This window comes from Mustela nigripes, chromosome 9 (genome assembly GCF_022355385.1).
Source record: "Mustela nigripes isolate SB6536 chromosome 9, MUSNIG.SB6536, whole genome shotgun sequence".
Classification (NCBI taxonomy): domain Eukaryota; kingdom Metazoa; phylum Chordata; class Mammalia; order Carnivora; family Mustelidae; genus Mustela; species Mustela nigripes.
Window position 1 is genome coordinate 72128227 of NC_081565.1, and position 14527 is coordinate 72142753.

General features: G+C 44.2%; 1 protein-coding gene across 11 annotated transcripts in view; it reads right to left on the reverse strand.

The window, feature by feature from the left end:
• Positions 1–13557, reverse strand: part of TLE4 (TLE family member 4, transcriptional corepressor) — a 140902-nt gene extending 127345 nt beyond the window's left edge. For 6 of the 11 annotated variants that reach the window (XM_059411804.1, XM_059411803.1, XM_059411807.1 and 3 more), the window contains exons 1-4: positions 13366–13557; positions 12404–12501; positions 11237–11300; positions 10015–10059 (exon numbers count right to left, since the gene is read on the reverse strand). In XM_059411804.1, the coding sequence (XP_059267787.1) occupies positions 10015–10059; positions 11237–11300; positions 12404–12501; positions 13366–13410 (252 nt within the window). In that variant the 5' untranslated portion in view covers positions 13411–13557. Of the gene's footprint in view, positions 1–10014; positions 10060–11236; positions 11301–12403; positions 12502–12822; positions 12946–13365 lie in introns of those variants that run through there. The other 5 variants (XM_059411805.1, XM_059411802.1, XM_059411801.1 and 2 more) reach the window with 2 other exon arrangements.
• Positions 13558–14527: the final 970 nt, after the last annotated feature.

Sequence of the window (14527 nt, forward strand, 5' to 3'; positions counted from 1 at the left end):
ATTCAGTCAAGTATTTGAGGGGAAACAGTAGGGTATATGTTGGTAGTAGAGTATCCCAAACATAGCATTTGGAACATGGCAGAAATATCTACTATACCAATAATCTAAAAACAGAATCAAACCAAGGACCTGTTTCATGATGTTATTTAATTTCTGTATCTCAGCCTCCTCTTCATAGAGAAAATGGAAATAATTATATACTATAATCTCGTAAGGTTATTGTGAGATTAAGTGAACTACCACCCTCATAATAAGCTCTCTAAAAATCACTGTTATGATGATTACTTAAAAATATGTAAAATACTTAAAAACAGTATTTTTATGATGATTACATAAAAATACTGTAATGATGATTACTTTTTCGTTAACACTATACCATCTCCACTAATAAAAAACTAAGAGGTCTTTAAAGTTCCTTGTTCCTTGAAAAGTACTAGACACCTGCACTTCTACTGATCTGGAAGGTAGTCAGCTAAGCACATGACAGTGTGTCAAGATCAGGCTCTCCCCACACTCACTCAAACCACATGTGCGCAGACTTATTAGCAGTGAAAGAATTCTTCAGATAAACAGTGACTAGTGATACAGTGGTGTTCAAACTGAATTTTAAATTCAGTTAGGACACGTTCATGTTTTCATCTTTAAAAAGGCAGATTCCAGGGACGTCTGGGTGGCTCAGTTGGTCAAGCAGCTGACTTCGACTCAGGTATTGATCCCAGCATACTAGGATTGAGTCCCACATCAGGCTCCTTGCTCGGCAGGGCACCTGCTTCTCCCTCTGCCTCTGCCTGCCACTCTGACTGCTTTTGCTCACTCTCTTCTCTCTCTCTCTCTCTCTGACAAATAAATAAATACAATCTTAAAAAAAAAAAAAAAAAAAGGCAGATTCCACATGCTCAAATACATGTGTTCTACTCTATCCGAACTCACTCCCGAAAGGTACACCGAGCTCAGTCATTTTACTTCCCTTTCCATCTGTCACTTTCCCCACAAACTTAATAAGTAGGCACCACAGGCCTAACTAGGCTTGGGAGCTCCATTTTTGTTATCTTAGAACCTCAGTAGTAGCCCCTGAAAATAATAAGTCACACAAATAAGTCACACATATTCTTGGCTAGCTCGATCTGTGAGTCTTCTCCCCTCCCCAGGTATTTCCAGGGCACCTTTTGTGTGACAGGCACAGTTCTCAGTACCAGGGACCGCACGGAAAAGAGACACCCCTTTCCCATTAAGCTTACATTCTAGGGGGGTAAGGGAGACTGGCAAGGAACAAGGTTGTACCTAGCATAGTGTTCGCAGGGCATACTCTAGGAACACAGGAAAAGCCAGTTGTATTAGGCACTTTGCTAAAAGTGGATCTAGGCTTTGGGTTTTCATTTGTGGATCCTAAGCCTCCCTTTGGGCAGGGCCCAGGCACTGGAAGGGCAGAGAGGAAAAGAGGAAGGCTCTGTACTCACACACAAACACCCAGATCAGAGGTCTAGCTCACGAGGACACTTAATACCCACTGGACTGCCAACGGCATCGCCATGCTCCTCACGTCGCACGGAGCCAAGAACATCGCCGGAACAAGCACACTACTCGCTGTCTGGAAACAGCATGGTCAGGGAAGGGAGCCCTGGAAGGGAAGTCAAGAAGGCCACTTCCTTTTCTGCCAGCGACTCTCGCTATGCGACCTCGGGCGAGCTCACCGACCTGTGTGAACCCTAGGCTCCCCGCCCGCGGGCTGATCCGCCCGTACTGTGACACTGGGCTAGTCTCTTAAGCCCTTAAGCCTCAGTGTCATCTGTTCGAGGAGGCCAGTGGAATGACACCGCTTGGCAAACTGTGGAGTACTCCGCTGACAGAAGCTATTTAAATAAATACACGGATCCAAAGCTTGCTACTTGCTTTACAGGAACAGCAGGAAGATTAAGGAGAACATATAAAATCCTTAAGCTCTGTGTAAAGAGAGGGTGTTACAGGGTACCCGTGCTCATAATTTCTACAATTACTATTCTTTCCGGTTTTATTTCCTTGTATTTTCAAACTCCTTAACCAAAATAATCCACAGGCCTAGAGAAGCAGAAAACGCGGTCAGAAAGTAACAGTATCCTAATGAGTAACAGTCAGTGGAATGAGCTTGCTAAGAAATCAGGAAGCAGGTACCCCTCTTCGTTTCCTCCACGGCTCGCTGTGGCAAGCGCCAGGCCCCGGCCGGGATCTGGAGTGTCCCCCCGCGGCCAGGCTCCACACGGAGCCCCAGGCCCGCGCCAGGACAGCAGCCACCCTGGCTTGCCGCGAAACGCAGAAGCTCCCTCCACAGCACAGATCTGAAGCACCTGTGCGCAGAATCCTCAAAAATAACGACGAAGTGACACAAATGACCGGCAGACCGAGGACCTGAGGGGCGCCCAGGACATTTCTCTTCTGCTTCTCCAACAGTCCAGCTAAGAAAAGCCGCACCTTGCCCTCCCTCCACACCCTGGCGAGAGCACGGGTTACACAGTGAAGTTCTGAGCAAAGTTTTGGCCCTGCTGGTAGAGAAACAGCATGTGCCTGGCGTAAACACTGGGTCACTTCCAATGAAAGCAGAGAAGGTGTATAGATCTGCACTGATGAATGCTGGCTAAATCCCTCTTTCCAGACGTACAGCAACGACCACTGACAGCTGTTACTAAGGCGAAGTCAAAACAACCCTGACTTCTGGTCTTCGCTAAAACTTCCGAAGCCCAGGGTGCCTGGGTGGCTCAGTGGGTTAAAGCCTCTGCCTTCAGCTCAGGTCATGATCCCAGGGTCCTGGGATAGAGCCCCGCATCGGGCTCTCTGCTCAGCAGGGAGCCTGCTTCGCCCACCAACACACACACTCTGCCTGCCTCTCTGCCTACTTGTGATCTCTGTCTGTCAAATAAATAAACAAGATCTTAAAAAGTAAATAAATAAATAAAACTTTTGAAGCCCTTTCCGCTTAAAGTAGAGTAGTATTAATTTCATGCATCCTGATTGCAGTACACTTAGTAGGGAACGAGTCAGGTCCTAAGCCTCACACACTGCCACTGTCGGTGTAAACACTCAGCTGCCTCTCTCCCAAATACGCTGTCTCGGGGCTCTTCCCCAACAGTGCAGCTCTGGCAAGTGGTAACTGAGCCACAAGACCACTTTGTGCCACCCTCCCTAGAGTGCTAGGTTGTTGTTTTTTTTTTTAAGATTTTATTTATTTGACGGAGATCACAAGTAGGCAGAGAGGCAGGCAGAGAGAGAGAGAGGGAAGCAGGCTCCCTGCTGAGCGAGAGCCCGATGCGGGGCTCGATCCCAGGACCCCTGGAATCACAACCTGAGCCGAAGGCAGAGGCTTTAACCACTGAGCCACCCAGGCGCCCTGAGTGCTAGGTTTTTGAAGTGGAGGTGCAAAAGGGGATCAAGGGAAAGCACCTTCTAAAAAAATCACATCCCCTCTACTCGCTCCGTCACCATCAAACCTATTACTGCTGTCCTGGAGCAATAAATCAGACTAGCCAGTCATATCAAAGGTAGTAAAAATGTCCTCATTAAACAATACACGCAGACATACACACACATATAACTCCTAAGTGCACATTTTAAACATTTCATTCCCAATGGACTTTACCTATCCTATTGTACAAAAAGGAAAAAAAAAAAAGTAAAATTCTAGGAGAGAAAAGGGGAAATGAAGAATGTGAGAACATTACTCTTTGCCAGCACGATCTCCAGATTTCACTATGGCTGCAGCAGCGCCTAAAGACACAAGATAGTCCAACCCAGCTCAAAGGTATTATTACTTAAGATACAAAGAACTTTGCCCAGAAGATAAATAAAAACAATATCCAGTACGAATTAAGGGGCACTGGAAGGAAATATCCTTTTGTTTGAAAGCTGCAAAGAAAATCTTTTATTAGTAAAAGCAAAATATTTGCCTTCATTTTAGTTTGAGCTGTGTGTGATTTCCGGCATCTAAGAACCTCTTTCTGAACTACAAAGAGGCCACAAAACATCACATTTTCCCCTCCCTGTTTTCCCCTTCAAAAACCCACAAGATGGTGATTAACAAACAGCCCCTTGTCTTCAGGCATAGTTTTAGAAGCCACAAGGAAAAGATAAAAGTTAAATGGAAGAACAAGTTTATAAACAAATGAAAAATAGGTTGCCCAGGGAGGAAGCAAACTCGGTCTTCAGCAGCAGTCAGCTCTCCTCAGCCCAGCTGTGGGAGACGCCCCGGGAAAGCGGCCCTCATCTTGTCACCCACTGAAAGCAATCTGACGGACACTCCAGGGATTCTGAGTATGAGCCCAAAGTTCAGTGACTTCATGACAAACCCCAGGCCTATCCCAGCCTCCCAAGGGCGCTCCATTCCTGGAACAAAGGGCGGCCTGAAATCTCCAACCCAGGACAGACCTGTCTCCCAAGAGACAACCTCCCAGGTGAATTCATCTGAATCCTGAATCCACTCCCTAATAACTATATCACCTGGTGCAGATCTGATCCTGTTTAATCACCCTTTGATTGGACATAATCCCTTTCTTAGGATCATTGTGAGAATTAAAGAATTTTGGCAGTGTGCCCAGATAAGCGGTAAGCACATGCCAGATATATAATAACATTTACTTCCACTGAAAGGAATTTCCAATTCCACTCAACGATCACTGCTTTAGGTGAACAATCTTCAGATATTCTATAAGAACTCAAAAAAAGAAAATTCAGCACTCTACATGTGAGAAGAGAAAAAGGGGAAACCCACGCCATCCAGAAAACACTAATTATGCACATACCCTGACAGGTTAAATTTCCTCCTCACAGATCTGCTCCTCATGAAGCCTTGTGACAAGTAAAATGGCAGCTCACTGGGTCCTGTTCAAGGCACTGCCAACTTGATATCAACTGTCCCAAGACTAGATCCTCTCAAGAGTTTTGGGAAAAACATAAAATCTACGTATTACCCAGATTTACTAAATAGGACTGAGCCTGGGTCCCTATCCCAAAATGTCCAGATCAGACATGCCAGAGGTAAAAAACCACCACCAATAACCTGTTTGGTTAATATTAATTGTGAAGTACTACTGAAGGCTAAGTAGTCCTAAAATAGAAGAGGTGGCTTTAAGTCTCAATGAAAAACACACACAAAAGCCCAAGAAGCCCCTCCCCCACCCTCTTCTAATTGTACCTGGAGGGTTTTTGCACAGTCATCAAAATTTTACTTGTAATCCCTTTGAGATTTTCCAGTGCAGCAGTGTGCATCCTCTGTTCCCCACGCCCTAGACTATTCCCTCATGTTTATAAAGCAAACAAAAATCCTGTCAAGTAAAATTTTCATTGATTTATTCCTTTCGGCTATAACATCCCACCTTCGGAAATCGCTCACTTTCATTGCCATACAAGAATTCAATCATCCACTGCTGAAAAAAATAATCAGTCACTGTAGGAGAATACAATACACAGTCCCGAACACCTACTCTCTGCATCTAATCCTCCAAATCCAAGAGCCTATAGTCTAAGACAGGAGATGTGCAAGAAACCAGTAATGTATTTTTTTTAATTAGTTTTCTTAGAGGAAATCTGATCAAAACGGAACTTTAAACAAATGGACTTCCACTGCAAGTTCTGTCCCCAAATAAATTTACTGCACCTTTAGTGCACCCAAGTCCACTCAAGGCTGGAATGTCATGCCAGTCATATATTACTTCAACCTCAATAAATCTCATTTTACTCTTCAAATCCTAGGCTACTTTCTAAAATAGTTTGCTAAAAAAAGCACCAAACTAATTAACAACAGCTTCCTCTGCAACAGTGGCCTTCATTTCACTTATTTACACATTAACTTCAGCCTCCTTTTGGCCAATCCAGTCTATTCTCTGTACCATGCCGAGCCTTTTATCTGCCCTGGACAGCATTTTCTCCAGCAGATGAAGTAGATGCCGATTGATTTGCTGTCGAGCATGGTAAATTAATAGCAACAAATTGCTGAGGGCCCGTCTCGCTGCTCCACCATGCTTCGGCAGTTTTGCTTTATTTGCTCCATGATGGGCAGCAGTCGGCCTCTTCAAGTCAATTTCTTCTTAACAACCTGCAATACTTTTCAATGGTGAAAATAGAGCTGTTCCTTGTAAGTCAGAAATCAATATCCTATTGCCCTTAGAAAATGCTAAACAAGCAGTATTGGCAATCCACTTGGTACTAGAGGGTATCAGATATAATGCAAATCCATACTGCTTCCCTCCTTGTAGTTATTACAGTTTGCTAAAAGGTTCCTAATGTCATTTATCATCATTTACCATCGACCAGAGAGGCTATGATTATGATATCCTATCAGTTGGCAAGGCCCTTTCATTTCTATTCAATTAATATTTTAGGAGCACTCAAATGGTTGTGGCCCAAGTCTTGTAATAAAATTTACATGGCTTGCAGTCAAACAGGAGTTTTCCTGCTCTGATTAAAAAATAACAATTATGTATCTATCCACACATACATTTACACACATGCATACATACACACACATATATATACACATGCATGGCCCCAAACACATAGACATGTGTATACAAATGTGCAGTGTTCACTTCTTTTAGGTTCTAAATGTTGTAGGTTTCCAAAAGTTCCAAATTCTAAAATTCAAATACTAAGCTCAATTTTTTTTAGAAGCAAAAACAACCTTCAGACTACAGAATATTGACTATGAGAAAGTCCCGTGACATTCTCAAAATGCGGTATATTCATCTCCATTTAGACTTCCTATAGATGGAACTCACATACCTACTGCTCCTAATCTATATCCAATATTCGCTTTCTAAAGTGGTAACTGCTGCTGTCAGATTAAATCAGGGAGGTCTTCTTTAATTACAGTGTTACAGGTGAAGGATGGGAACGGGCAGTATTTAGCAATGTTATCAAGTGCACGCATCACCCTGTTCTGCCCATGGCCACTGACCCATTTAGAAGCCACACTGTATTTATAAAGAGGAACAATCAGCCAAGAAAGTAACAACTAAACCATGGGCCAACTGGTCCATCCAGAACAACAGCAACAACAAAAAGAATACAAAAAACCCCACACTTAGGGAAATCTTTAGGGAATAAAGGTCAACGTTCTTCCATTTAAAAAAATTCCAATATGAAGACATCACAATAAAACATGTGTCATTTCTAACCATGTCCCATTTGTCATCTTCATGCTCATGTTGGAACTAAAGACAGTGGTGAAACATAAATTCACATCAGGGCCTAGAACAGTCCATCCTAACTTTTCTGTTTCTTTTTTTTCCCCCAGCTTCCTCTGCTCAGTTCTATCGATCCCACTAAAGAGTACCAGAAATTAGATTCATATTTTATGCTCTAATTCCATGTCATGTCACCGAGTTCCCCTTTAAAAAAAAAAAAAAAAATCAACTAATTCTACCAGACTAATGCTATTTACTCAGTTACCAAAATTTAAATTAATTATGTTCTCAAACATAATTGTTAAAAATTGGCAACATTATGCAGGCTTAATTAAGATTAAATCCAATTTACTAAATGTACTTTAATTGGTACTAATTACATTAGCTTTCATTTCAGAATGACAAATTCCCCATAGATTTCACTCTATAGTTCTCTATCAGAATCAACACAGGGTGACTGACGATGAACATCATACAGAAAGGGGAGGGCCCATAATACCAGACCCCCAACCCTGTTTTGTCCCTGCTCTGTGCTTTTATCCTTTTATCAGTCTGCTAAGTCACAGAGTCATGACTCCATCACAGCCATCATTTTCTGTTCCAATGAAAAATTTCTCTAAAAATAAATACTCTGTGGTTGGCAGCAGCCAAGAAGAACAGGAGCGTTAACCAAAAAATACACAAAGGTTTCGAATCTCAGGGCCACCAATTACTAGGGTACTTCCAAGGACTCCGGGGACTCCTACTCTTGAACCCTTCAGAGACACAAATCTAATAAGTGAATAAGCCTAACCCGATCTTGAGAACTAGGCCCAATTATGCCGCAGGGCAACTTCCCTGCATTATTGCTGCTTTCCATTACGAGGGTATCCAGCGAGTGCATCTGGAAGAGAGGCCAAGAGGAACCAAGGCTGTCTGCCTAGGAAAACAAATAAAGACAGATATGCCTCTGTGCTTAAAGGGGGAAAGAAAGAAAATATAATAAGTAGGTGGTTTGCAGGGCTGTCTGTATTTCATAATGTGATAAACTGCCCTCAGGATTCTTGATATGATTGAATTTAAAAGCAAGAAAAAAAAAAAAGGGAAAATGTACTCTATTCTCAATTTTAAATGGATGGCATTTGAGGCCACCTGGACAAGTGGATGACAGAATTACAGAGGTACAAAATGTGTAAAATTAAGGGATCACACATATCAACCCCCCCAAGAAATGCATACAATCAAATACAAGCTCTGTGTCTCTCAAAACTGCAAATTGTATAAAGAGATCTGGAAAGTAAGTGTTATGGTAAATAAGATACAGGAGGAAAAATAAAAGAACATTAATCATCTGGCACAATCTTGAAAAAGACACTAATTAATCTTGGACGGTGGGGTGAGGACAAAAAAAAAAAAAAAGAAAGAAAGAAAGAAACACATGTATGAGATCCAGACCTAAAATGCCATGTAATGAGCATAATTAACAAACTGTATCTCTTATGTAATTTATTCCTGTAAGGTAGAGCTAAGGGGAGTCCATACATAAGCTTGACGGTTTTCTGTTAAGCAGGAGATACTTACATTATGAATCTAAACAGAAATGGCAAAGATGCTAAAATAAGCACTTAATTTTAACGTGCGGCAAACTATAATGTTAATATTGACATAATTAAATAGCTTATGAAGTAAAAAGAGTATCTGAAATAAAAGATCCTCAGCATAAGTGACGACTCATCTTTTTTTCCAACTTTCTGTTTTCAAATACTGTTTCTCCAATGCCTTTTCCTGTCCACCAGTCATCTCTGACAGATCTACTATCTACAAGTACGTGGTGATTAAGTATATCAGAAAGGAATCCATAAGTACTAAAGGCCTAATAATAAGTGATTATTTTGTATGTTTTAAACTTAGAGAGTAATGGTATCTACCAAGAGTATAAATAAGAAAGGAAAAGCATTAAGTTTTCCCTCATCTTTTCCCAGCAGGTAAATACATACACACCTACTGTGAAATAGTTGATGAGACAGACCTGAAACAGTTTCACTAGGAGGTCATTAAAAATAGAGTATTATTGCCAAGCACTATTTTTTATATACCTCTTCCCTTTCTATGTAGAAAATTTAAACCAAACCCCATTTTACTCGGTTTCTTAAAGGGGGAAAAAAAAAAAAAGGCTGTTTGAGTCATACCTCTCAACACTTTCTGACTAATCATTATCTTTTTGTTTTGTTTTGTCTTTTTCTTTTGGCTGAACTAGTTACTAGATGTGAAGGCCCAGTGCTGAGCACTATCACACGCTCCTATCAAGCTCAATTTACCCTGTACAAATTTTGGAAGTGCAGTTATAGTTCCTGGTTAAGACCCAAATAAGGATCCTCGGGGGACTGGTACCAGGATTTTATTTTACATCAATTTCTTTTGTAGCGACACAGATTTCATTGTGAATTCTCCCAGCTCACCCACTATCCATTCTTTCACACCAAGCCAAGGAAGGTTCCACACAATTTACAGTTCCTCTTCTTAATATTTTCTAAGAAAAGCCCTCCCCTACGACAGGTTTGCAATGCCCAAAATACATAAATTAACTCCTTCAAAAGAAAAACAAGACATTTTTTAAAATTTAGCATCCTGTTTTTGAAAGTGGACAAAATTGAATATGCATTCAGACATTTTACGTCACGTTTTTAAATGATTAAATTCAGGACAAAATGCAAAAAGGATGGAGAACCACACCTGAAAAGATAGTATTCCCTTGAGTAGTCTTTCAAAATACAGGAAATCACAAAAACATGAAGAATAAAATTGCAAAACATACAATTTTCTTTCTAAAGTGCACAGTATTATTATCGTTTCAAATGGTTATAATGGTTATAAAGAAGTAACTTACCTGCTTGTGCATTTCTATATTCAACCCATAGGACATCTCATAATACTGTCAAAGAAGGGAAAGCAATTAATTTCGTGCCTTTCATCAGTCTCCCTAGTTTGTTTCAAATGCCTCAAGTATGTTTAAAACAAACATAAAAGCCTCACCTAAAGCAAAATATCCACAATACCTATGCTAAGGAGGAACTGAATAAACTAGCAGCCACCCTAAGACACAGACTCTAAGAGAGTAACTCACAAAACTAAGAAAATCAACTTCACATATAGCATTCTTAAAATCTCCAGTTGTCTTTATACATCACAAGCGGATGAATCAGTAAGACCTGTTGAAAATTTAGTACCATATGGACTCAAATTCCTAGGCACAGCGGGCAAGTTAATGGCGAGTGTCTCATAACAAATGCTGATGCTTTGAAAGAACTATTCAGAAAGGTGATGCTATTTCAGAGTTCCGTTTCTCATTTTTAGCGTACTGCTCATGTTCATACATTCAAAGGAAAAAGGCTTGATAGGAAATGAATGAGTTACTCTGGAGCCTTTATGAACAAGCATAAAAACATGCTTGGTAAGACTTCTGAAAAAGCAGATCTGATTTTTTTTGGATGTGTAGCGTAACTGTCATTACAGAAATTCTGACAGAACAAATCGGTTATACAGGAGACGACAACACGCTTCAAACCAATGTAACACCACAGAAATTGAAAACACACAAAACACATGCAAATACACACACACACACACACATAACATAAAAAGCGAGAAAAATGTGAAAAGGCATCTGGTGTCTTTTGATGTCCATCATTATTTTCTAAAAGAAATGAAACCTTAAAAATCAAACTGTATACAGAAAAACTGGTAAGACTGTTTGGAACAACAGCAGTAAAACAATAAAGAAAACCACTAACGCAAAAACATTTTGCTTGTGACTATCGACAAAACATAAATGAGGGTCTTTTTTTCCCCTCCAGTCTATAAAAACAAAGCACAGAGGATCATACCCCACGCAGCTGAACTTTTTGAAAATTCAAATCAAAGCTGGTTGTCAGAGACAAGTTATAACATCCTGGAATTACAGGCTGCTAATGATCACATTCCCACAACCCCAACTGCACTTGCACGCTGTGACGGGGATCTATCCTACAGCCTCCAGCAATCTGAACAGATCCTTGCTTTTGGTATCCTAAACTAATAGGCACTTTGAATCTGTGACACAGTTTTCTTACCATGACATAATGCCGCTGCATCTCGGTCTTCTCACTGGCGAGCTTCTCACATTCCAGCTTCAGGCTGTTCAAGACATAATGAAATCTAAGTACAATGCAGACCCTGACTTACATTCTTCAAATATAAATAGACATTCCCTCCTCTAAATCATCACCTACAAAATGCCAAATCAACGATCTTAAATAGCACCCTCATTACTGAAGAAGAAGTGGTGGGAGAGAAAGGGGTAACTGGAACCAGCCCGGACTTGCCCTTTCAATGAGGATCAAATGTGGGGTTTTTGTTTAAGAAAAAAAATCCTCTAGACAATTTAATTCCGGAGCCACATCCAGAAATGAACATTCACTAAATTCATTTAATGAAAGAAGAAAACAAAAATAAACAACAATGTGTACATACCCAAGCGCAAATTTAAGTCCCCCAAAAGGTCACAAGGGAGTTTTTTTTTTTTCTTTAATGTTCCACAAAGAGATTAATGAAAATATGAATCAATCATGTCTCATGAATGATGTCTTATTTGTTGCCTCCAAAACAGAGACAAGTTGAATACCACCACCCAGGGGCAAAGTGTGGATCGGGTTCAGTGGCTCCTTTTGGTTCTTGCATTTAAGAAATAAGAATTACACGTCATTAGAAAGCCAGCGAAAAGAAAAATATGTCAAAGGCACTCTAACAACTGCCTCTAAGAAGAAAACATTTTTTCAGCATAAAAGTAATGAAATCGCTCACTTGTGACTTCCCAGGGCTCTAAGCTCACGGTATTTCAGTGGAATGGCAGAAAAAAGTGAGACGGAATCAAGCCCCGAGTAATAAAGAACCAAGGAAGTCAAAAGGCCCCAGAATCTTCCCAACCTTCCATTCTCCTGGCCCCAATAAATCAATATCGAAAGTTTGGCCTCAGCATTTTCCAAGTCTCCCCAGTTTCGATTGTTCTGCCTCCTTTTTATTTATTTACTGGAGAAGGAAAGAATGCTTAATTTCTTTACACCTGCCTGAATAAAAGAGGCCTTGACTTGCCCTTTCTGCCCACAAGTAAAAATGATAATATCACCTTTGTGGAGGCCAAAAAAAAGGGGAGGGGGGTGTCTGTGTGTGTTTGGGGGGGGGGGGAGTGGAGAGACAAGAGCTAAGCAAACAGGAGGATCAGCTAAAGTCAATATCGTTACCTGTGGTACTGAGCCTGTAAAAACTGAAACTCTTCCTTAATCCGATCACAGGACTCGGAAATTGTAAATTTAAAGGGTTGAGCAGGCTGATGCGGTGCCTAAAGAACAACAATAAAATATTTAATTAGCCCACATCACAGGCGAGGCAGGGAGATGGAGAAAACATACCACGCGGCGCTAGCGGGGGAGGGGGGGGTCACCGTGCAGGCAGGCAAAGAGCGATTAAAACTCTCATCTAGCGCCCCCCCCCCCCCCACCCCCGGCCTCGCCACACAGCCGACAGGGGCTGGTTTCTGGCTGGCCCCCGGCCCCCGCGTGCTCTGGCCCGCCCCGGACCCTGCAGGTTCGAGACCCCGCTCCGCTCCCTCGCCAACCGCGGGCGACCGGGGACCGGCGCGCCGCACCCACTCCCACCCCACCCGGAATCGAAACTGGCCCGTCGGGGGGACTCGCGCCATGGCGTCTGGCCGCGGTCAGGTCGCGGGAGGAGGGAGACGCGGCCGCCACCCTCCGCGGCCGGCCGGCGGGCTCGCTCGCGCGTCCCCGGGGCCCTCGGCGCGAGGGGCCGGCGCCCCGACTCCCGAGCCGCAGCCGGACTAGCCGCGCCGCCGCCGAGGGCGCCCTCCCCGCCCCGGCGCGGAGTCGCGCCTCCTCCATCGCTCGCCGACCCCCCCGCCCCGAGGAGTCGCTGCGCGGGGACGGCGAACGGCTCCGCGCGGCTTCCAGGGGCTTCAAAGACAACAATAAGAAAATGGCTACAACTCAATTGCCTCTCCGCACCCCCTCCGAGAGTGCCACCGCGCCGGAGGGTGGGGGGTGACGGCAGGCAGCTCCCCGAGCGGGCCGCGGGGCGCTAGCCGCCCTCCCCGCCCCTTCGGCCCCAGACACAACTCGGCGCGCAGGGGGCGACGCGGGGAATCCCCCCGCGCTCGGCGAGCTCGCGCCCCGCCGCCCGCACTCACCGGGTGTCTGGTCTGCGGGTACATCTTGCTCAGGTCGCGAATCATCCAAACCGATTTAGTTGGCTGCGCTGGGCAGAGGCGCGCGGCTCATTGGCTTTAATGGCCCCGAGGAGGAGGTGGAGGAGGCGGCGGCGGAGGCGGCCGGCCGGGTCCGAGGGGCGGCTCGGGCGGTCCCGGCCCCCGCCGGGTCTCGCGTGACGCGGGCGGCAGGAACGCGCGGCGGCGGCGGCGGCGGCTGGGTGCGGGCGGCCGGGCCGCTCGGCATTCCTCGCGGGCGTCACTGGCCCGCCGCGGGCATTGTCCGGCGCGCGTCTCCCGCGGCAACGCTCCGACGTTCGCTCCGCCGAGGCGCGCCCGCCGAGCCCAGCGCCGCTACCGCGCCGTTCCCCCGGGCCGGGAAAAGTGCGAGCTCCGCGCACCAGCGCCCGCCGGCAGCGCCGCCCGCCCGCTCGCTCGCTCGCTCGTCCCACTCCAAACTTTTTTTTATTTGTCTTTTAATTGGTTGTTATTCCTCCGAATGAATGATCTCTCTCTTCTTTCCTAAAAGCAAACACAAACTCCTTTGGTTCGGAAGAGGTCTCGGCGGTGCTTTTTGGTTTCTCTGGAGATTTTTTCACTTCACAGCAACGATCTTTTAAAAAGGCACCTTTTAGCTTCTTTTACCACATCTCATTTCCTTATTTTTCTTCCTTCCTGTTTTCTTGTCTTTTTTTTTTTAACCCCAAATTGAAGGGGATTATAAAAATAAAAGAGAGTGAAACGCTTGCGGCTTTTTTTTTTTTTAATTCTCTCTCCTTTCAAACTCTGCGAACACCACCTCAAAATAATATACAAGTGTGTGAGAGAGGGGGAAGCAAGCAGCCAACAGCCCAAACACCCGCTCAGAACAGCTCTAACAACACGCTCTGTGTAGGTGACTTCTTTGACCAAATTTAGCAGCAGCTAATCATTAACATTCTGATACATATTCACAACCGTCCGCGGAGGGACCGCGGAGCATCCCGGGAGATGTAGTCCACCCCCAGCGACCGTGGTCGAGGATTCGGCCAGATTGACTACAATCACCGGCCCGCCACGCGACCGCTCTGGGACGCTCTTCTAACGCCCCGCCCACCCTCGGCCCGGTAGGTGTCTCCAGCAACCAATCAGAGATGGCTGAACA